Source organism: Schistocerca serialis, chromosome 5 (assembly GCF_023864345.2).
Source record: "Schistocerca serialis cubense isolate TAMUIC-IGC-003099 chromosome 5, iqSchSeri2.2, whole genome shotgun sequence".
NCBI lineage: Eukaryota > Metazoa > Arthropoda > Insecta > Orthoptera > Acrididae > Schistocerca > Schistocerca serialis.
Window position 1 is genome coordinate 538,340,781 of NC_064642.1, and position 23,419 is coordinate 538,364,199.

The window sequence follows — 23,419 nt, forward strand, 5'->3', positions numbered from 1 at the left end:
ATTTGCTGAAACTACCAACATTCCTGGGGCTCATGCGTAATAGGAAACTTCATTGCTCCTCCCACGTGTCTTACCTCGCTGCACGCTGTACCCAGTCCTTCAGTGTCCTCCGTGTCCTAAGCGGGACTTTTTGAGATGCAGATTGTTCCACACTCCTCTGTTTATACTGATCCCTTGTCCATTCAAAACTAGAGTAGGATGTTTGGTTTATTCATCTGCATGACCATCCATCTTATGCTGCCTTAATACAATCCGCCATTTTGGAATCTGTTTGGCCACTGGCACCTCTTACACTAGCCTGGTTGGGAGTCATTATGCAGAAGCTGCCAAATTACCACTGTCATACCAGCATGATGTTGTCCTCAGTGGATACACATGCCATTTGTCCTTCATGCCCATCCACCCATCCTATGCCACCTTTTTCAATGACTCCCTTGACTACAAATATGGGGTACACCCCGTTACTTCCCAGAGTTCACTTCCGGCTACTGCTCTGGCAACTTAAATTCATGCTATGTGCCACGTTCCGGGTGTGAACCCTTCACTGTTTTGGCTTTGTGAAGGGGCATGTGTTAATCTTAGACTTCATTCACTTCCCAAAGACATTTTTCCAAATTCGATCTATTGCTGTAAGTTTCTCGACCTTCATCCACTTAGCGATAGCATCTTTGTGTACACTGATGTCTCTAAGACTGAGTGTGGTGTCGGGTGTGCATTCGTCACTGGCAGCAACCATTTTTGGTATCGGCTTCCAGAACACTGATCAGTTTTTACAGCAGAGCTCTTCACCCTCTTATCAGGCCACCCAGCATATCAGACGAAACAGGCTTTTTAATGGTGTTATGTGCTATGATTCTCTCTTCAGAGCCTCTGTGTACTGTATACAGTACATTCCTTTGTGCAACGGAACCAAGAAAACTTACACCTGCTCACTATCAAGGGGCCACCATGATGTTCATGTGGTTTCCTGGTCACGTCAATCTAAAGAGTAATGCAGCATCTGCTGCTGTTGCTGCCGAGGCTGCAGTCATCCTGCCTTGGCCTTCTAGCTCTTCCATTCCTTTGGATGATCTCCATGTTGCCATATGTCGGCAGATAGTGTCACTTTGGCATCACCAGTGGTCTGCTCTTCACGTAAACAAGCTCTGGGGAATTAAACCTCTCCCAATGGCTTGGCTGACCTGTTGGCCTTCTTGTCACGAGGAGATCATTTTAGCTAGATTGTGTATTCGACACCGTCTTTTTAGCGATTGCCGTTTAAGTGGTGATTCCCTACTACAGTATGCTCATTGTCATCAACCTTTGACGGTTTGTCATTACCTGACCGAATCCCCATTATTTGTCCATTTATAAATTTAGTCTATGTGGACCCCATACTACCAATGGCCTTGTCAAAGGAGGTAGAGAAAGAGACAGACGTTCAGGGCACTCTCTTGTCTGTGGGATTGGAAACAGCCCTCAAAAGGCACAAGAATCAGCAGTGATCAGCTACATGAGGGTGCAGAAGGCAATGGAGACCACTGCATTAAAGACATACATAATGTGTATTCAGTCGACATGTGGCCTGTAACTGGAAAAAGTGTCATGGTGATCTCTCCATTGACAAAAGATTCTGGCTTATCCCTACTTTCAGTTCTCTAGGAAGGGTCTGCCAAGGGGGAGGTGACTGTGAGGAAAAGATGGAATAATCAATGACAGAATAATGTTCTATGAGTCGGAGCATGGAATGTCAGAAGTAACGTAGTAGGAATCCGGAAGAATAAATATGGAAGGAAGTGAGATACTGAAGTAGTGAGTATCCTAGGGATATTGGTAGTGCGATAAGGAATACTGGAGTAGCCAGTTCATTTGAGGAGTGGACATCTCTAAAAAGGACAGTCACGGATGTTGGATGGATAGATACAGGTACAGGGAAGGTAACGGCCACGAAACTGTGGATAACAGAAGAAATACTTCAATTGACTGATGTAAGAAGGAAGTACAAAAATTTTCCTGAAAATTCAGGAATATAGATACACAAGTCACTTAGGAATGAAATAAATAGGAAGTGCAAGGGAGATAAGGTGAAATGGCTGCATGAAAAATTTCAAAAAACCAAAAAGGAAATGATTGTCGGAGGGAATGATTCGGCATGTAGAAAACTCGAAACAGCCCTCAATGTAATTAAAAAACAAGGATGGCAACATTAGGAGTGCAATGAGAATTCCACTGTTAAACACAGAGGAGAGGACTTTTATCATGTCATCAGACAAGTCCTCCCCGTCATAGAGGCCTACAATGTACTCTTTCCAACTAGATAGTTGGAAAGAGTACATTGTAGGCCCCGATGACGGGGAGGACTTTTCTGACGACATGATAAAAGAAGAAAGAGGAATCAGTAGTCATGAGAGAGGGGTGCACTATTAGAAATGGAGTTTAAAAGAGCTTTGTAAGACTTAAAATCAAATAAGGTAGATGGGATAGATAGGGAGTGGGGTGGGGAGGTGGTGGGGGTGGGGGGGAAGAGTGGCAACCAAATGACTACCCAAGTTGATGTGTAGAATCTATGGGACTGGCAACATATTATCAGACTTTCAAAGAAAATATCTTTGCAGAAGAAGCTGATTAGCACAGTTGCCGTAGTGTAGTGGTTATGATACTAGATTGTTGCACGGAGAGTCATGAGTTCGAAACTCACCTGAACTGAAAAATTTTAATTTCTATATTCGGTTTGAGTACATTCTAGAAGTATCCACAAATGACAAGAATCATTGTGCTGGAATGATCTGTAGCTGTATATATACCGTATGTGTTCTGGCTGGAGGCAGTTCGCTCCACGCTCTTGTATGTGCAAGTGCTGAATAAACCTTCATTAAGTGAAGTGAGTGTTCGCCATTCATCTACTTACACCTTCCACTATGTGACAATATCATCCACCCAATTCTGAAGCTCACAAAATCAGATAAGTGCGAGAACTATTGCACCGTCAGATAACAGCTCATGTGTCCAAGATGGTGACAAAAATAATGTATAGAAGAATGGAAAAGAAAACTGAGGTTCTATTAGATGATGATGGTATGTGTGTGTGTGTGTGTGGGGGGGGGGGGGGGGGGGGGGGAAGACTGGTTGGTTGGTTTGGGGGATTAAAGGGACCAGACTGCTACGGTCATCGGTCCCGAAAGACTGGTATTATATAATTTATACAAGTACCAAGAGATATAGAAGACTTACAATGAAGGTCAAGTTGTAAGAGAGGGATGCAGTCTTTCATCCGTACTGTTCAATCTGTAAATTGAAGAGGCAATGACTGGAAAGCAAGAAAGGCTCAGGAGTGGGGTTGAAGTTCAACATGAAAGGTTACCATTGGTAAGATTCACTGATGACATCGCTGTTCTCAGTGAAGCTGAAGAGGAATTACAGGATCTTTTGAATGGTATGAACATTCTAATGAGTACAGAATACAGATTGAGAGTTGTTGTTGTTGTTGTTGTTGTTGTTGTTGTTGTGGTCTTCAGTCCTGAGACCGGTTTGATGCAGCTCTCCATGCTAATCTATCCTGTGCAAGCTTCTTCATCTCCCAGTACCTACTGCAACATACATCCTTCTGAGTCTGCTTAGTGTATTCATCTCTTGGTCTCCCTCTACGATTTTTACCCTTCACACTGCCCTCCAATACTAAATTGGTGATCCCTTGATGCCTCGTCACATGTCCTACCAACCGATCCCTTCTTCTAGCCAAGTTGTGCCACAAACTTCTCTTCTCCCCAATCCTATTCAATACTTCCTCATTGGTTATGTGATCTACCCATCTAATCTTCAGCATTCTTCTGTAGCACTACATTTTGAAAGCTTCTATTCTCTTCCTGTCCAAACTATTTATCATCCATGTTTCTCTTCCATACATGGATACACTCCATACAAATACTTTCAGAAACGACTTCCTGACACTTAAATCTATACTCGATGTTAACAAATTTCTCTTCTTCAGAAACGCTTTCCTTGCCATTGCCAGTCTACATTTTATATCCTCTCGACTTCGACCATCATCAGTTATTTTGCTCCCCAAATAGCAAAACTCCTTTACTACTTTAAGTGTCTCATTTCCTAATCAAATTCCCTCAGCATCACCCGATTTAATTCGACTACATTCCATTATCCTCGTTTTGCTTTTGTTGATAGATTGAGAGTAAACCAGGAAAAGATGAAAGTAATGATAGGAAGCAGAATGAGAATAGCCTGAAACTTAACATCAAAATTGGTGATCATTAAGTTAAGGACTTCTGTAGCTTGGAAGCAAAACAGCCCATGATGGATGAAGCAAGGCAAAGAGGGCATTCCTGGCCAAGATAAATCCACTGGCATCAAACATAGGCCTTAATTTGAGGAAGAAATTTCTGAAATTGTACATTCAGAGCAGTGTGTTGTATGGTAGCGAATCATGGACAATGGGAAAACTGAAACAGATCAGAATTGAAATGTTTCAGATATAAGGCTATAGAAGGATGTTGAAAAATTAGGTAGACTTATAAGGAATGAGGAGATTCACCACAGCATCAGTGAAGAAAGGAACGAATAATATGACTTCTGTTAAGACACCAGGGAATAATCTCCATGGTACGAAAGGGAGCTGTAGATGGTAAAAACTGTAGGGGAAGACAGAGGTTGAAATAGATCCAACAAATAATTAAGGATGTAGGGAGCAAGTGCTACTCTAAGATGAAGAAGTAAGTGCAGGAGAGGAATTCGTGTGGGCTGCTTCAGACCAATTGGAAAACATTTAGATTCAAACGAATTGCAGTTTAAATGTGTTACACTCAAAGAAAGTAAGGTATGTAGGATGCATTCTCATTGTTGGCAGCAGGATGAAAGTCTCTTCCCACTCACCAATACACCCACTCCACTCTCCGTTTGGCCAAACTGGTGCCACCACACCCTATGCCACACTTCTGAAATTGTCAAATTAAATCTGTCCATGACCTCAACTACCAAAGCTTCATCTTCAAATGTGAGGTGACCCCTCATTGACCCCAGCAACCAAAGCTTAATCTGCCTTGGCCTTGTATTTTTTGAATGATGAATTCAGGAAATAATCTTATTTTATAACCAGGTGAATGCGGTGTATAAGTGAAATGGAGACAAATGGGGGAAATATTCTGACAGAGATACGGATGATAAATGAGGAAATGCACTGGTGTCAGTTAATCTGACAATGATTGGGTTGTGTTGGTCGAGCTTGTGGGGACAAGTATCTCAGAAACAGGGAAGCTGGTCACATGTTCACCTGCTGCTGTAACACTAGACTGCAACAGCCCAGTAAGTTGGGAATCGCTGAGCATTGCCTGTCAGAACTCCACAGCATGGATTATTGCCAAACCAAAGTCCTGACACAGACTTCCAAATACTGGGACTGTGTCATTAAAGAAGCCATAGAGATCAGAGTAAGGGAGCCACAACTAAATCGTGACAGTGGTTACATCCTTAGCAAGGCATGAGAACCCACGATCACCCAGATTAAGGAGAAAAAGGATATTTCCCAGAGTGTACTGACTTCGGGGGAGGAGGGAAGAATAACGAGAGGTGGTGCCGGCAGACCCTCCTGAATGAGAAGGCCTAGGACGCAGTGCCCAGACGGCGGGAGAATGGACGCTGTACCTGGACCCCGCGCAGGGCGCACCGACTCTTAGGAAGTGCCTGAGGGAGGAGCAGGAGGGGGATTGTCCTAGATATACCTGGCGCCAGCCCACCGCCGGTCAGTACATCAGTGCACTTGATGATGGCAATGTGGTAGATTGCCGAAATATTGTGTCCTATGCACACTCATACCAGGCTGTTCACCCAAGATTTATTTTGTCAGTCTTGTATTGTTCTTGGAAAGAAAGATTGTCGGTATGACTCTGTGTGGGCTCTAATCTCTCTGATTTTATCCTCGTGGTCTCTTCGCGAGCTATACGTAGGAGGGAGCAATATACTGCTTGACTCCTCGGTGAAGGTATGTTCTCGAAACTTCAACAAAAGCCCATACCAAGGTACTGAGCATCTCTCTTGCAGGGTCTTCCACTGGATTTCATCTATCATCTCCGTAACGCTTTCACGATTACTAAATGATCCTGTAACAAAGCGTACTGCTCTCCATTGGATCTTCTCTATCTCTTCTATCAACCCTATCCGGTACGGATCCCACACCGGTGAGCAGTATTCAAGCAGTTGGCAAACAATTGTGCTGTAACCTACTTCCTTTGTTTATGGACTGCATTTCCTTAGGATTCTTCCAATGAATCTCAGTCTGGCATCTGCTTTACTGACGATCAACTTTATATGATCATTCCATTTGAAATCACTCCTAATGCCTACTCCCAGATAATTTATGGAATTAACTGTTCCAGTTGCTGACCTGCTATATTGTAGCTAAATAATAAAGGATCTTTCTTTCTATGTATTCACAGCACATTACGCTTGTCTGCATTGAGATTCAGTTGCCATTCCCTGCACAATACGAGCCGACCGGAGTGGCCGTGCGGTTCTAGGCGCTACAGTCTGGAGCTGAGTGACTGCTACGGTTGCAGGTTTGAACCCTGCCTCAGGCATGGATGTGTGTGATGTCCTTAGGTTAGTTAGGTTTAAGTAGTTCTAAGTTCTAGGGGACTGATGACCTCAGAAGTTAAGTCGCGTAGTGCTCAGAGCCATTTTGCACAATGTGTCAATTGGTTGCAGATCCTCCTGCATTTCAGTACAATTTTCCATTGTTACAACATCTCTCGATATACTACAGCATCATCCGCAAAAAGCCACAGTGAACTTCTGATGTTATCCACAAGGTCATTTATATGTATTGTGAATAGCAACGATCCTACGACACTCCCCTGCGGCACACCTGAAATCGCTCTTACTTCAGAAGACTCCTCTCAATTGAGAATGACATGCTGTACTCCATTGTTATTACTTCCTTACAGCTGCTTCTTTTTTATCATCAGTATGCTATGAATTCATGTCAGGATGCACAGACAAATTAATACTCTCTCTCCATCTGTCTCTTTATATGTGTTTTTTATTATTTGTTGCAGGTGCAATGGTAATGTGAGGCCTGTGCAGACCAGAACATCAAAAATACGAAGAAAAACAAGACTACCAGAAGAACTGTTGTACCCACCAGATGCAATGACTACATCTGCTCCTGAGGTCCAATCACAAGATGAACCAACTGAAGAAAACTTGATGCCTCCACCAGACAAAGCTATTAGTCGAGTACCAAGTGCTCCTGGTTCACTGAAGTGAGTCAGTTTGCTGTGTATGTGCCTGCTTCTGTCTTTATGTAACTGTGCATCTGTCTTTCCTCTGGCTTTCCATATACCCCCTCATCAACTCTCTCTCTCTCTCTCTCTCTCTCTCTCTCTCTCTTTCTCTTTCTGTGTGCGTGTGTGTGTGTGTGTGTGTGTGTGTGTGTGTGTGTGTGTGTGTGTGTGTCGGGGTGGGGGATTTCATTTCTTTGGTGGATGATGGTCTCACAGGTGCCAGCAACATCAGTAAATAATTTGCCTACTTAAACATTTTGACGATATTATGAAGAACTATTGTCTTAATTTCTACTCTGTCTACTGTGATTACTGTTGTTTTGAATGGATTATTTCTTCACTACAACTCATTCTTGCTTCCTAGGCTTTTTTCATATCTTCTGTTCCAAAGATTGCTTACAAGGAGGTAGAATACTTCCATAACTGCAGCCCAGGAAAGCTTCCATTGTTTACCTTTGTTCATGTTCCCTAGTTTCTGTTTCATGTTTCCAGTTTCTCTAGGATGAAACCACAAGGAAAAAAAATCAAACGAAAGTTGTCAGTTGAGTACGCTAATTTTTAGACTATCTGTATGGTGTGAAAAATATTTTAATATGTGGAATTTAATAGGTGTAAAAATTTCAGGTTGGTATTTATGAGAGTATTTTTTAGCATTGTTCAGTATTACCGTACAGTATTTATCATGTAAATGTGTCACATGGCTGCTTGAAACCTAAGTACAAAATGAAATAGTCAATGTATCTTACATATTTTCTGTTTATTACTTGCAGCATACCATCTCAGCTCTGGTGTTGGTGTCTTTGTACAGTAATCATTGCAACTGCATACATTCTGAAATGCATTGAAGCTTCTCACTATCTGTAGTTTAGGCCAAACATTTAGAATAGCCTTTTGGATTCTAGAGAGGAGGAGGAATGACTGTTTAAAGTCATTATGCATCTCAAAGGTGACTGATATTGAGAAATGAAGTTTTGTCCTTTAACAAATTTCTGAAATCTGACACCTCATCTGTAGCATGCTAACACCTGTTGTATTACAGGATTGCTGTGATTAATATTGCTTACTAAATCACCTGATGAATTTTTCTGTATACAAGGACAAATAAGATCACTTTACTTCCTCTTAGTTTCTAGTGGAGTAAAAAAAAAAGAAACTCAAAATTGCACAAAAGATTTTAAAACTAGTTTTCTGTTTGGGATTTAAAATTCAGAGTAGGAATTCAGCTAACTTCATCAAATTGTTTTTAACCAATCTACATTGTTTTCAGCAGAATGGAACATGGCCAATACTGTTTTTGATGGAGACAATAAACTGGCACTTAGAGTTTGATTGTACCAAAAGTAGTTTCCAATAGTTGATGCTTTGTTTTGTGGATATTATTATTATTATTAATATTATTATTATTATTGTTTTAGTGTAATAGTGTCAGTGACGTGCTTATTTGTTTACATAGTTTCAGTTGTGTCTTTCACTGGGTTACCTTTTTCTTCTTCTAAGTCATTAACTTATTTCCCCTCTTCCTAGGCCAACAATCTGCTTTGTGAATGCTGCCCTTCCCACAGGAATTCTGTAACCCCCCACCTCTCTCTCTCTCTCTCTCTCTCTCTCTCTCTCTCTCTCTCTCTCTCTCTGACCCCTTCCCCTTTTTCCCTCTCTCCCCTCCTGTGTGTGCACATGTAAAAAATCTGTCACTGCCCAGAACTGATTTGTTCCTGTTTTTACATGTGTGTTTTTAGTAGTATATATGGTTTAAATTTCTGCTAACATATTTGTTTTCTGTGTAGAGAGAAGTTCTTTTTTCCATAGTGCCGTCGATTAAATAGTTCTGTCTTCTGAGTGAGAATAGAAAAAACTCTGGGGACATTTAAAAATATATTTAAAGAAGTCATAGTACTTCGTAATGAGGGAGTGAAACTGACAAAACACATTGAACAGAGCTGAAGAATGGTTTTGCCTTAGCTACAAATTATTTCATTAAACAGTTTGAAGAGATTTGGTTTATTGAGTACATAAAGTAATCCTCAATTGTGCTCTTTAAGATAAATTTAGAAAAGTTTTATCTGGATCAGATCACCTTACTAAACTGTTAATTTTATAGCCATAATTAGATTAAACATCTAGAAATCTTCATTAGCCTTTTTTTTTTTTGACATTTCGTAAACTTAAGTCACATACTGGGTTGCAAATTAATATTTATGTGAGATAAAACCATAGGTAACATTTTAGAAAATACTACTACCCATTTTCTCTCCCATTCAGACATTGCAACTACAAATTGTTATTTTTGTGCTTTAGAGGTCAGGAAGGAGAAGTTAGTGACACAAGCAGTAACTACACCTACTATTGATTGGCGATTCCATGGAGTGTTCTGTGCACCACGACCAGATAATGGATATAATTGGAAGGAGAAACAGCATTGGTCATATTTTTTTGTTTTGTTTTATTATCTGCAAAATTGATTTTCGGTCACTTAGTGACCATCATCAGTGCTAGCAGTTAAAAATTTCACATAACGATCAGAGAGTATAAACCAGAAAATCACAACGACACCTGCATATGAACATAACAGTTGGTAGGAACATACCTGTAATATACAATTAAAATTGGTTGGCACCGGTATCAACAAGCTTAGAGCGATCACATAAACTGAGGCCACTGTTTACATGCACCAGTTCAGCAGACCTCGGTGTGACGTGTCACGTGAAGACTTAATATTACTGGTTTTGCGAGATATTAACACAAAATAACTCTTGTGCACTTGTGAATCATGAAGTAATTCAAATTTAAAATGTACGTAAAACACATAGCAGACGAAGGGGGAGGGAAACATCTAAAATACATTGGCGTATTGTTTTAAAAAAAAACAAACTTACAAAACATAAAACAGATCGATAATAAGTTGTCAGAGTGCAGGACAGGTAAAGGAGAAAAAGACAATGAAAAAGAATAATATATGAATAACACGAAATGAGGTATAACACAGGTTTTTAAAAAAACATAATACCCACCATCTGGCATGGAAAGTTAGAGGTACAACGTGCGTGATTTACGCAAAATGTTACGTTAAGACTAAGGAGTCAAATATATAAAAAATAGTAATTGTATGAAACTGCCATTACATAATAATTAAAATGCCGTGAAACACAATATTCATTACAAAAAAGTTTGTAGGTGTGGATAAACAATTTTGTTATCATATTTAACCGACATGATGATGTACGTCTCGTTTGTCCCCTTGGACAAACTAGCATTATTATAACAGTGGTTATACGCTTCCGCATAAGCACTGGGTCAGAACCCATACATACATGACATCAAATATACACGGTTGCTTACTGTAAAACATAGCACCCACCATTTGGCGTGGGAAGTTAGAAGTATATCGTTCTTGATTTACGTAAATATTATGTTAAAACTGAGAAGTCAAATATATAAAAATAGTAATATTACGAAAATGCCACTAAGTAACAATTCAAATGCCATTAAACAATATTAATTACAACAACAAAAAAGGTTTGAGGGTGTAGAGTAACAATTTTATCATATTTAATGACATGATAATGTACATATCATTCGTCCCATCACTGTTTGTACGCTTCCACATCAGCACGGGGTCAGAACCCATTCATACATTCACAGGTTGATAAAACAGTAATAAAACTGCCAAGCAACCGGTTTTGAAGACTAATAAAAAAATTTGATTTTACATAACTTATAGTTACAGTGGGACCCATATGACATAAAAGCAGACTTAAGAAGTATCTATAGTTCTAATTGTGTTATTGAAATAAATTTAAAATACTACCCGTTGAAATACGTCTTGGACATTTATGAGATGGTATCCAAAAAATATAGTAAAGATAATTTAAGTCAGGATGAGACAAGCGAAACTAAAAATCAAAAATTTATGACTTTGCCTTTCTATGGTCCTATTAGCAATATAATTGCCAGAGTATTCAAGAAGAGAAATATTAATGTAGGTTTCTCAATGACGAACAGACAGGCATGCTTTTAATGAATAACATTCATGAACGCAATGTCTTGCATGAATCAGGTGTTTACAAACTTATGTGTGCCACTTGTAATGCAGGTTACATAGGGCAAACTGGAAGAAAATTAGAAACAAGGTTTTGTGAGCACGTTGCACTTGAGAGGAAAGATATTGCAGAAAAATCGAATTTTGCAGCCCATCTGGTAGCTACTGGTTATACAACTCCAGATTTGACATCGCAATTGAAGTTGTTGCACAAGGGTAAAAAAGGATCCTTTCTCGACCTTATGGAAGACGTGGAGATCTTTTGCCATCAGAAATCTCCAGATATCGCGCTACTTAACGAGCAAACAATATTGAGAAGCACACATTTTTGGGAATACTTCTCCGATATCCTATGAAAAAAGTCAGCAACTTGTTGCCAATTATCACAATTAGCAATTCGTAGTCAGTTGCTTGTTATCCCTTATATACAACGCCTCAGTCATAGTTGCTACGAGAACACCTACAATGGCTGCTATTCCAACTATCTCAACATATAGACACACATGTTTCAGATTGTTCTAATAACATTACTAATTTCAGTTTTTAAAAAGTATGCTCCCTTTTGTACCTTAATTTTCAGAACTTATGGACGCCTACTGAACATAATTTTACTACAGTCGACATCTCTTAGGTGTTGACACAAAGTGATATGAACCGGTTTTCACTTTTACGTAATTATTTTTAATGTATGTTAACAATTCCTTTTCTGTTTGAATAAGTGCTGGATATCGTGCATAGCCTGTTTTTAATTTCTCTAAAGTACGATGTATATTTCTGGTATAAGTGGTACTATTACCTGTCATTCCTCATGATGGTTTCTCGATGTATGATGTATACTACTTGTTCGCACCTTGTATTTAAATTTATTTCAACAACACAATTATAACTATAGATACTTCTTAAGTCTGCTTACATGTCATATGGGTCCCACTGTAACTATAAGTTATGTAAAATCAAATTATTTTTATTAGTATTCAAAACCGGTTGCTTGGCAATTTTATTACTGTTTCATCAACCTGTGAATGTATGAATGGGTTCTGACCCAGTGCTGATGTGGAAGCGTACAACCAGTGATGGGACGAATGATATGTACATTATGACGTCGTTAAATATGATAACAAAATTATTACTCTACACCCTCAAACCTTTTTTGTTGTTGTAATTAATATTGTTTAATGGCTTTTGAATTGTTACTTAGTGCCATTTTCATAATATTATTATTTTTATATACTTGACTTTTCAGTTTTAACATAATATTTACGTAAATCAAGAACGATATACTTCTAACTTCCCACGCCAAATGGTGGGTGCTATGTTTTACAGTAAGCAACCGTGTATATTTGATGTCATGTATGTATGGGTTCTGACCCAGTGCTTATGCGGAAGCGTGTAACCACTGTTATAATAATGCTAGCTTGTCCAAGGGGACAAACGAGACGTACATCATCATGTCGGTTAAATATGATAACAAAATTGTTTATCCTCACCTACAAACTTTTTTGTAATGAACATTGTGTTTCACGGCATTTTAATTATTATGTAATGGCAGTTTCATACTATTACTATTTTTTATATATTTGACTCCTTAGTCTTAACGTAACATTTTGCGTAAATCACGCACGTTGTACCTCTAACTTCCCACGCCAGATGGTGGGTATTATGTTTTTTAAAAACCTGTGTTATACCTCATTTCGTGTTATTCATATATTATTCTTTTTCATCGTCTTTTTCTCCTTTACCTGTCCTGCACTCTGACAACTTATTATCGATCTGTTTTACGTTTTGTAAGTTTGTTTTTTTAAAAACAATACGCCAATGTATTTTAGATGTTTCCTTCCCCCTTCGTCTGCTATTTTAAATTTGAATTACTTCATGATTCACAAATGCACAAGAGTTATTTTGTGTTAATATCTCGCAAAACCATTACTATTAAGTCTTCAAGTGACATGTCACATAGAGGGCGTTCCAAGCCCTGTCACACTGAGGTCTGCTGAACTGGTGCATGTAAACAGCGGCCTCAGTTTATGTGATTGCTCTAAGCTTGTTGATACCAGTGCCTACCAATTTTAATTGTATATTACAGGTATGTTCCTACCAACTGTTACGTTCATACGCAGGTGTAGTTATGTGAAATTTTTAACTGCTAGCACTGAGGATGGTCACTAAGTGACCGAAAATCGATTTTGCGGATAATAAAACAAAAACAAAAAATACGACCAATGCTGTTTCTCCTTCCAATTATAAGCACCTACTATTCCGCCTGTTCCTCTCCTCCATCTACTCACTTCACTTTATTCCATGCAGCCTATCATAATCATTCACAACATTGTTTGTTTTGATGAATTTTTCCTCTAGTGTGTTAATCCTAGCATGTGAAATTTTTCAGTTTGAGCTATAATTACTTTCAAAAAGAGAGAATCTGAAGCAGTAAGTAGTGCCGTCCTTTGCAAGATGGATCATCATCCTTTGAATATGTGGACTATCTGTTCTTGTAGGTAACTGTGAAACAGATACCAGCCTGCCTAGTAGTTTTGGTTGTTCCTTAAGGGTGACTCAAAACCTTCAAAAAATGATGGTAATGTCAGTCACTTTTTCCCAAAATCTGTACATTAATCTGTATTGTTTTTACGGCAAATAATCACCGGGTATATGCATCTACATTGATACTATGCAAATCGTTGTAAAGTGCATGGAAAAAGGTACTTCACATTTTTTATCACATATTACGGTTTCTGCCCTTTTCATGTGACTATACAGCATGAAAAAGAAAACTGTGCAAATGCCGCTCTGTGTGTTGCAAGCAGTCTAATTGTATCTTTGCAGTTCCTGCCAGAGTGGTATGTGGCAGTCTGTGGTATTTCATAGATTTCTCCCTGGATACCGATGTTTGAAGCTTTGTAAGCTTTCACAAGGTATATGACATATATCTGCAAGTGTCTCCCAGTTCAGGTTTCTCATAATTACCATAACATCTCCAGTGTGTCAAACAAACTTGTGATCCTTTATGCTGCCCTCTTATATATACCTTCAGTAACTCCTCCGGTCTTCTTTCGGTGGGTCCCAAACACTTCAGCAGAATTCTAGGATGAGTTACACAAGTTTTGTAAGCTGTGTCATTTGTGGGCTGATTACATTTCCGTAGTATTCAACCAGTGAACCAAAGCCTGCCACCTGTTTTACTCTTGATTGAGCAGAAGTTCTCATTCCATTTCAGATACTAATCACCCAATTGCTCACAGGAGACGAATGGTTCCAGTTGTGACTCACTAACACAGGAGTCATAGAACAGTACATTTTTGATTCTTATGATGACCACAGTTTGACAATTCTGAGTATATAAAGTAAGCTCCCAATCTCTGTACCATTTTGAAATCTTAGCAGGGTATGACAAGTTGTTTGTACAATTTTCTTCAGATAGTACTTGTGCTTAGATACCCACATCACACACAGAATGTGAGAGACTGCTGTTAATATTGTCTACCAGGTCCTTAATATGCAACATGAACAAGAGTCTCAATATACTTCCCTGGCAAACGTGTGAAGTTATGCCATCTGTTGATGACACTTTGTCCAAGGTATCCTCCTTAACAAGAAATTCTCAGTGTACTTACAAATTTTGCTTGGTAGTCCATATGACTGTACTTTGATCCTGTTTTCTTGTTTTGTGGGTTTCAGCATTCTTATGTGGAACCTATTAATTAATTAATAGCTTCCTGGAACCTATTTTCGAGTGGAACTGGAGTATTAGAACCTATTACTCATAATTAATAGCGTAATCCATCCCTAGAAAAGTGAAAGTTGGGTTTCGTGTGATCAATGTTTGTCGAATCCATCTTGGTGGCTTGGAGAAGGTCATTCTGTTAAAGATACCTCATTACATTTGAGATTCTACAACAGATGTATGTCTTTGCTGTTGCATGATAGTTTTGTGGGTCATGTCTGCAACCCGTCTTGTAGATGACAGTAATCTGTGATTTCTTTTGCCAAATACTGGGTACAGGGATTTGTTCAAGAAATAACTGTATATAATGGTTCTGTATAAAAGCTGACAGGAATTCTGTTGGGTCTGTACCATTGGCCTTTCCTCTTTAGAGCTGTTTCGCAATGCAATTGATACTAAGGCTATAGGCCTCTCATCAGTAGTGCAGGAATTAAACTAGACCAGTACTCCAGGTTCTTCTTTTGTACAAGACCATTTGTAAACTGAATTTATTATTTTTGCTTTTGATTTGCTATCCTCAGTTTTGGTTCAAGTGTCACCCATAATTTCTTTGGGTTTCGTGGGAGTTCTTACAATAAAGTTCTGCTACAGTAGTCATTGAAGCTTCGTGTGTTGCCCTTTTGACACATGCTCATGCCCATTTTATGTATCTCTGTCTGTGGCACTACACTTTATTTTAAAACTGTTGTGCGATAGTTGGAGGATACCATTCAGGGTCGCTACAGTAATAAACTGTGTATGAGGTAGTTCATGATTGTTTGTTGGAGAGTGCGAGCGAGAATGTTTTTCAACTTAACAGCATGTATGTATTGCTCAGGTAAACAGCAGCCTCCTGTTGGTTAGTATTCTTATAAGGGATAATTTAATATGAATTATTTTTGTTTGGAAATAATTAATTTTGTTCTCTGCGGTGTGCTAATATCTAGAGATTAGATTTTGTTACAGTATTTCCATTTTGTGTTTGCAGGTTGTAATCCAGTTAACAGATATGTTTCTTTGGGATAGAATAGATGGTTTTGTAATCGTTTTATTCTTTTGTACATTTAATTTTTGTCAAAAATATCTGTAGTAATTACAACACTGTTGGCTAATATTCTGTTTGTTCATTTACTTTTCAATTGTCTGGACCACTGATGGAACGTACCTACAATACAGGGAAGAAAAATACAAAAAAATTGGCATTTACAAACATTAGAAAATTCAGGTTTGAATAAAAAGTAGTATGAAAAGAATGCATTGCTACTCACCATACAGAGGAGATGTTGAGCCACACACATCCTCAGTGAAAAGACTGCTATACATCTAAGCTTCTGGCCAAAAGGCATTCTTCCGAAGTACAAAATACAAACACAAACACATTCACAAAAGGACAGCTCACACACATATAACCACTGTCTCTGGCTAATGTGGACAGAGACAGTGTCTTGTACGTGATTTGTACTTATGTGAATTTACATGTGTTTTTTACTTTGGGAGAAGGCCTTTTGGCTGAAAGCTTAGATGTGTAACTGTCTTTTCATTGCGCCTGTCTGCAACTTCACATCTTCTGTATATGGTACGTAGCAATCTATCCTTTTTGTAATATTATCATTATTCCATCCTGGATTTTTTATTGTTTACTGTCTATAATATTGTTGTTAAAAATTGGCATTTGCATGAAAAAGTCCAAACCAATTTCTTTCAATAGAAAAATGTTTAACCTAATAAAAATATGAAGACTTCATTTCAATAAGATGATGTGATTGTTAGTATCCTAATACTACCTCTGTGTCTTGAACATTGTTGCTTTGCCACAAAGGTACTCCCACTGTGTGTGTTTCCATCAGTTGTTTGTTATGTAATAGAAAATATGCATATATGCTTCCATATATCCTAAACAACTGTCTAATATTCAGCATCATAGATAAGCGTAGTACAGGGTACTGAAATACGGAGAGCTGTTGCCTGGAGCAGATATTAAAAAAATGAAGTTGTTCTCTCATTTATACTGATGTCATGGTATGATGTGTCCACAGCAAAACAGGTTGACAACTGATTGACTGGAATAACTGCCCAGAAGACAGCTAAACAATCTACTTTTAGTGGGATAAGAGTACTTCATGTGGAGTTCTTCCCTTACTCTGGATGGCATAAGATTCTCAGTGTGAGGATTTCGTGCAGTTTCTCATGATCCGAGAAGGCAGCACATCTTGACTGAAATATTGACAGTGGACCTAAACACAATAGCAGAGAGAGATGACCACAGTATAACATCAATGGTGAAAGTTGTAGGCTCCAACAGATAGTGTTTATTAAAATTGTTAATATTGTAGTAAGTTACTTTGAGTATTACACTGTGTCCCTGCAAATGTCACATAGTTTTGGGCCGGATTAGGTGCAATATGCGCACTGAAAAAGAAGTTGCCCATGGTGACATGTAGATTCCCATAAAAAGTTTGTACCATGCTGGCTATTGTAATTCTTTGTGATTACAGTGAATGAAATTTCTAATTTTTGCTCCTAATCTCTGCAATAATCCCTCTGCTTGTTTCAGTTTTAATTCCTGTCATTAACAGTTCTAATAAAGCATGAAAGTTTGCTGGAGTGGGATAGGTATCTATGTTTACCAGTTGGTCCAAAATGTTGCCATTACAGACATTTTCGTTAGGTATTCCGTACAAGATCAATAAAGTGAACAATAATTATGAACAGAAGCTACCTCTTCTCATAATTCAGTGTGGAGATATCCCTAACAAAGTAAAATTATTAAAATTTTTTTCTTATGTCCTAAACATGTTTCGAAACAATAGTGTCATCCTCATCGAGATGATATTTCTGGGGGCACTTTGTTGTGCTCGTGATTATGAATGGTTTTTAGACGATGATGATGCAGTTTCTTGTTCAGCATTTGTTTGTAAAAGGGTTTTGTTTACCCACTTGTCTAGTTTGTTTAAGTTTAATTTCATTTTCAACACAGGAAAAGAGTTTGCATATTGCATTGTATTAAAACAAAAAGTGTGATAACTGCAAGTGAGTGCATCTGAAACATTGTACTCTATAATGGAGGAAGAAAGTCATTAGGTACGGAGTGTCCACTGAGAGTAACTCTATTATGCTGAACCATATTTCAAGAATAATAAAGAAAATATATAATAATGTTTTTCCAAGAAGTACCTCCACTTGCAAAGTTGAGCAACAACTTGATAAAACATTTGTGAGAAACTCTGGTTGTTATAAACAATTGCTCATCCACTAATTATACTGCAAAAGCATGAAACTAGGACAATTTCCACTAATTGAAAGAAAAGGGTGTGTTGCCTTTTCATTCTGCATTAAGGCTGTATTGTATCTGAATGACATGAGGGGGCAAATCTGTACAGGATGTAAGCAGCTTATTTTGATTTTGTAACTGAGAATGCTGTTTACGTTTCACAGTTGAATTCCTTTACTAATGAAGAGAACTTGTCTGTAGAGAAATTGAGGGGAGGTTATGTTTGGTTGTCGTGATTGTTGCTTTTTTTATTGTGTTTCAAGCTAATCTCACAAGAGCATTAATATTTGGCCACTTTTTAACATACAGTCATCCGCTGACAAAAAGGTTTTAACAGCTGTTATCTTTCCTCCAGAAATTTGGTAACTAAGACTGAGCTACCGAAGCCCTCACCAGTGGCAGGCCGTAAAACTTACGACCGCCAGGAATCCACTTCTCCTCGAACTACACGCCGTACATTTAACACATTGCAGAGCAATTTGCTTGGCAAACCGGGATCAATGTAAGTGGGAGTGGTGCATGCTTGAATAACTGTAGTAAGTGCATGACTTACATAAAATGGTTGTGAAGACTTATGCTAGTGAGAAATATAGTGACAGTAAAATAGTAAAATGAGTGCTATAACAATATTAAGCAGTGTGCTCCTTTATCATTAAAGGCTGCTTAAAAATTAGTTTGTAGTTATTTTTGTGGTTGAAGCCATTGTTGTTGCTGTGAAACTGTTTATCACAACAAGCTTTTTGTATTGAATATAGGAGGTAGTAGATTAAAAAATATCTTATTTAGCTTTCTGAGCTTAGCCTTGCTAATATTAAAAGCTGGTTTGTAGAACTGTGTTCCACTGTAATAATTAGAAGAAAACAAGAAGATGGGCAGCTAGCTGTTCTTCTGTCTAACATAAAAAAGGCTCGTCCCATCTGGTAAGACTATATTGAAGTGGTTCAGTATTCCGGTAATCACTTCACATTCAGATTGTGATATTTAACCTGTGATACCAATCACTGTAATACTGGCAAAGAAGTCGCTAAGTTATATGTCCTTGTTTAGCAATTAAATGTTGTAGGTGCCACACGTTACACGAAGAATAAAGAGGAAGCAGACATTGTGTGGATAATTCAGATGAAATATGATCAGTTTGCTGTAATATCTTGTTTTATTTATTTAATCATGTCAGAAACACACACTATAGCTTACAAGTTACCCAAATTTTCCAAAACATGGTACTATAAGCATTTCAATTACAATTAATTGTGGCATGACCAGCATGCATCAACTTCGCATGCTTCCTCGGTGGCACCGATGACATATCTTGTGAAATGGATTTAGTTATTACACTTTGTCACTGAAGAATTGGTATTCCACACTTGTAATCTGAAAGTAATGCTTCCATTTTGCTATCATATCTCATCCTGCATACAAAATTTGTGTTGTACATAACATAATAAAATTTGGTTTCTTTTGTATTGAGTGCAAATGGTCAGAACTTCACTTGGATGCTTTGGGTTATTGCTAACAGATTTTACATAACAGCCTGTATAAATTAAATGGATTGGAGCTGGTAGTAAAACAGTTGTCTGAGTGCATATGAGATGTGCCTGATCGGCTCATTTGTAAGAGTATTTCCTGAAGTTGGCAGTTTTTTGGGACTTAAATCACACTGGTTTAGGCCTTAAAAAAGTAAAATTTTAGAAAGAAAATATATTTGCTATTGTACGACCAGGTATGGCAAACAATAGTCTTAAAAGCAGAGAGAGAATATTTTTTGGTATTTCCACAGTGATCTGAGTATCTGATTATCTATTTCCTGATGGTGTTTGTTTCACAGCAAACATTAACATTTATCCTTCCATGTAGTTGTACTGTTCTTCTGTTTTGATTTCTTGTATGAAACATTATCCGCAATCTTATCCTTTGCTGGCATACATTTTGACTCTTAAACAAATGAAGCAGAAATTTTCTTTTTACTATCGCTCTTCTGTCAAGCTACTAACAATGCAAATCCCTTTCACTTAACTGTCATTTTACTGCATTTTTTTGGAAACTGGATATTCTCATTCTGTCTTCTGCCTACTCTGTTAACATCAGTTTGTATGTAACAAAGCATCAGCATTTCTGATTTGTAAACCACCAGTTGATGAAAACCTTTAAGTAAAAGAACTAGTTATTATGTCGTTGTACTGTCAAGGGGGTTTCATAGGTCTGCCCCTCCCTACTTGGCCTCTTGGAACACCCCCCCCCCCCCCCTTTTTCCTTTTCTTTCTCGACACAGTGTAGTATTTTGAAAGTAACCACTGGTTTAGCTTGCAGTCTGCAATTATACTGTGAAATTATTTCATTGTGTTAGTGTGAAAGTTTTCTGAACAATTGTTTTTTTTAAATAAGTTAAGTGTTGCTACATCCATAATGGAATTCACATGCTGACATGATTAATCTGTTAATTTTGTAAATATATTTAGCAGACTGTACTATATGTATATCATTGAATGATGGTAAAAAATTAAATCTAATGCTGATATTAGATCGTTTTGTTATTTAACTCCCTAAATATATGTTAAAAATTGACATTCTTTATTTCATAATGTTTTGCATGAATTGAAATCATGATCAGAATGTCAGAAGAATCCTAAATATTACGGTAGTATACCTGGTAGAAATTGTGATTTTATTTAGCTGGTTATGGACATTGTGTGTACAAACAGCAGCATCACAGGATTAATGTTAAGATGCATACGAGTATTCTGTGCTTGTAGGTGTACAAACATTTATTTTGAAGTTTCCAGTAACTTTACTTGTGTGACTTCCATCCTTCAGATTCTGTAAAATGTGCTGTATTATTTTGTCAGTTGCCTTTAAAGATAACAAATTTCTCCCAGAACTGGTGGAAAATTAGAATTCTTAAGTGAAAAGTGTCATTATATAAATGCAATAAAGGAGTGTGTATATATATATTTTCTCTGTATAATAACCAGTTTAAAAAATGTTTTGTTTAATACTGTGACAATTGTGAACAGAATGATTCTTTTCACATCATTGCACTTTTAAAGAGAATTTTGCAGCTTGGAGTGTAGTACATCTACGTCTACATCTATACTCCGCGAGCCACCTTACGGTGTGTGGCGGAGGGTACTTATTGTACCACTATCTGATCCCCCCTTCCCTGTTCCATTCACGAATTGTGCGTGGGAAGAACGACTGCTTGTAAGTCTCCGTATTTGCTCTAATTTCTCGGATCTTTTCGTTGTGATCATTACGCGAGATATATGTGGGCGGTAGTAATATGTTGCCCATCTCTTCCCGGAATGTGCTCTCTCGTAATTTTGATAATAAACCTCTCCGTATTGCGTAACGCCTTTCTTGAAGTGTCCGCCACTGGAGCTTGTTCAGCATCTCCGTAACGCTCTCGCGCTGACTAAATGTCCCCATGACGAATCGCGCTGCTTTTCGCTGGATCATGTCTATCTCTTCTATTAATCCAACCTGGTAAGGGTCCCATACTGATGAGCAATACTCAAGAATCGGACGAACAAGCGTTTTGTAAGCTACTTCTTTCGTCGATGAGTCACATTTTCTTAGAATTCTTCCTATGAATCTCAACCTGGCGCCTGCTTTTCCCACTATTTGTTTTATGTGGTCATTCCACTTCAGATCGCTCCGGATAGTAACTCCTAAGTATTTTACGGTCGTTACCGCTTCCAATGATTTACCACCTATGGCATAATCGTACTGGAATGGATTTCTGCCCCTATGTATGCGCATTATATTACATTTATCTACGTTTAGGGAAAGCTGCCAGCTGTCGCACCATGCATTAATCCTCTGCAGGTCCTCCTGGAGTACGTACGAGTCTTCTGATGTTGCTACTTTCTTGTAGACAACCGTGTCATCTGCAAATAGCCTCACGGAGCTACCGATGTTGTCAACTAAGTCATTTATGTATATTGTAAACAATAAAGGTCCTATCATGCTTCCCTGCGGTACTCCCGAAATTACCTCTACATCTGCAGATTTTGAACCGTTAAGAATGACATGTTGTGTTCTTTCTTCTAGGAAATCCTGAATCCAATCACAAACCTGGTCCGATATTCCGTAAGCTCGTATTTTTTTCACTAAACGTAAGTGCGGAACCGTATGAAATGCCTTCCTGAAGTCCAGGAATACGGCATCAATCTGCTCGCCAGTGTCTACGGCACTGTGAATTTCTTGGGCAAATAGGGCGAGCTGAGTTTCACATGATCTCTGTTTGCGGAATCCATGTTGGTTATGATGAAGGAGATTTGTATTATCTAAGAACGTCATAATACGAGAACACAAAACATGTTCCATTATTCTACAACAGATTGACGTAAGCGAAATAGGCCTATAATTATTCGCATCTGATTTATGACCCTTCTTGAAAATGGGAACGACCTGCGCTTTCTTCCAGTCGCTAGGTACTTTATGTTCTTCCAGCGATCTACGATAAATTGCTGATAGATAGGGGGCAAGTTCTTTAGCATAATCACTGTAGAATCTTAAGGGTATCTCGTCTGGTCCGGATGCTTTTCCGCTACTAAGTGATAGCAGTTGTTTTTCAATTCCGATATCGTTTATTTCAATATTTTCCATTTTGGCGTCCGTGCGACGGCTGAAGTCAGGGACCGTGTTACGATTTTCCGCAGTGAAACAGTTTCGGAACACTGAATTCAGTATTTCTGCCTTTCTTCGGTCGTCCTCTGTTTCGGTGCCATCGTGGTCAACGAGTGACTGAATAGGGGATTTAGATCCGCTTACCGATTTTACATATGACCAAAACTTTTTAGGGTTCTTGTTTAGATTGTTTGCCAATGTTTTATGTTCGAATTCGTTGAATGCTTCTCTCATTGCTCTCTTTACGCTCTTTTTCGCTTCGTTCAGCTTTTCCTTATCAGCTATGATTCGACTACTCTTAAACCTATGATGAAGCTTTCTTTGTTTCCGTAGTACCTTTCGTACATGATTGTTATACCACGGTGGATCTTTCCCCTCGCTTTGGACCTTAGTCGGTACGAACTTATCTAAGGCGTACTGGACGATGTTTCTGAATTTTTTCCATTTTTGTTCCACATCCTCTTCCTCAGAAATGAACGTTTGATGGTGGTCACTCAGATATTCTGCGATTTGTGCCC

At 38.3% G+C, this 23,419-nt stretch overlaps 1 protein-coding gene across 4 annotated transcripts in view; it reads left to right on the forward strand.

Annotated features, from left to right (window-relative positions):
- The window catches only part of LOC126481571 (kinesin-like protein KIF21A), a 500,490-nt gene that overhangs the window by 390,661 nt on the left and 86,410 nt on the right, over positions 1 to 23,419 (forward strand). For 3 of the 4 annotated variants that reach the window (XM_050105427.1, XM_050105428.1, XM_050105429.1), the window contains 2 exons: positions 7,041 to 7,247; positions 18,631 to 18,777. In XM_050105427.1, coding sequence (XP_049961384.1) covers positions 7,041 to 7,247; positions 18,631 to 18,777 — 354 coding nt within the window. The remainder of the gene's footprint in view (positions 1 to 7,040; positions 7,248 to 18,630; positions 18,778 to 23,419) is intronic. The other variant, XM_050105430.1, reaches the window with a different exon arrangement.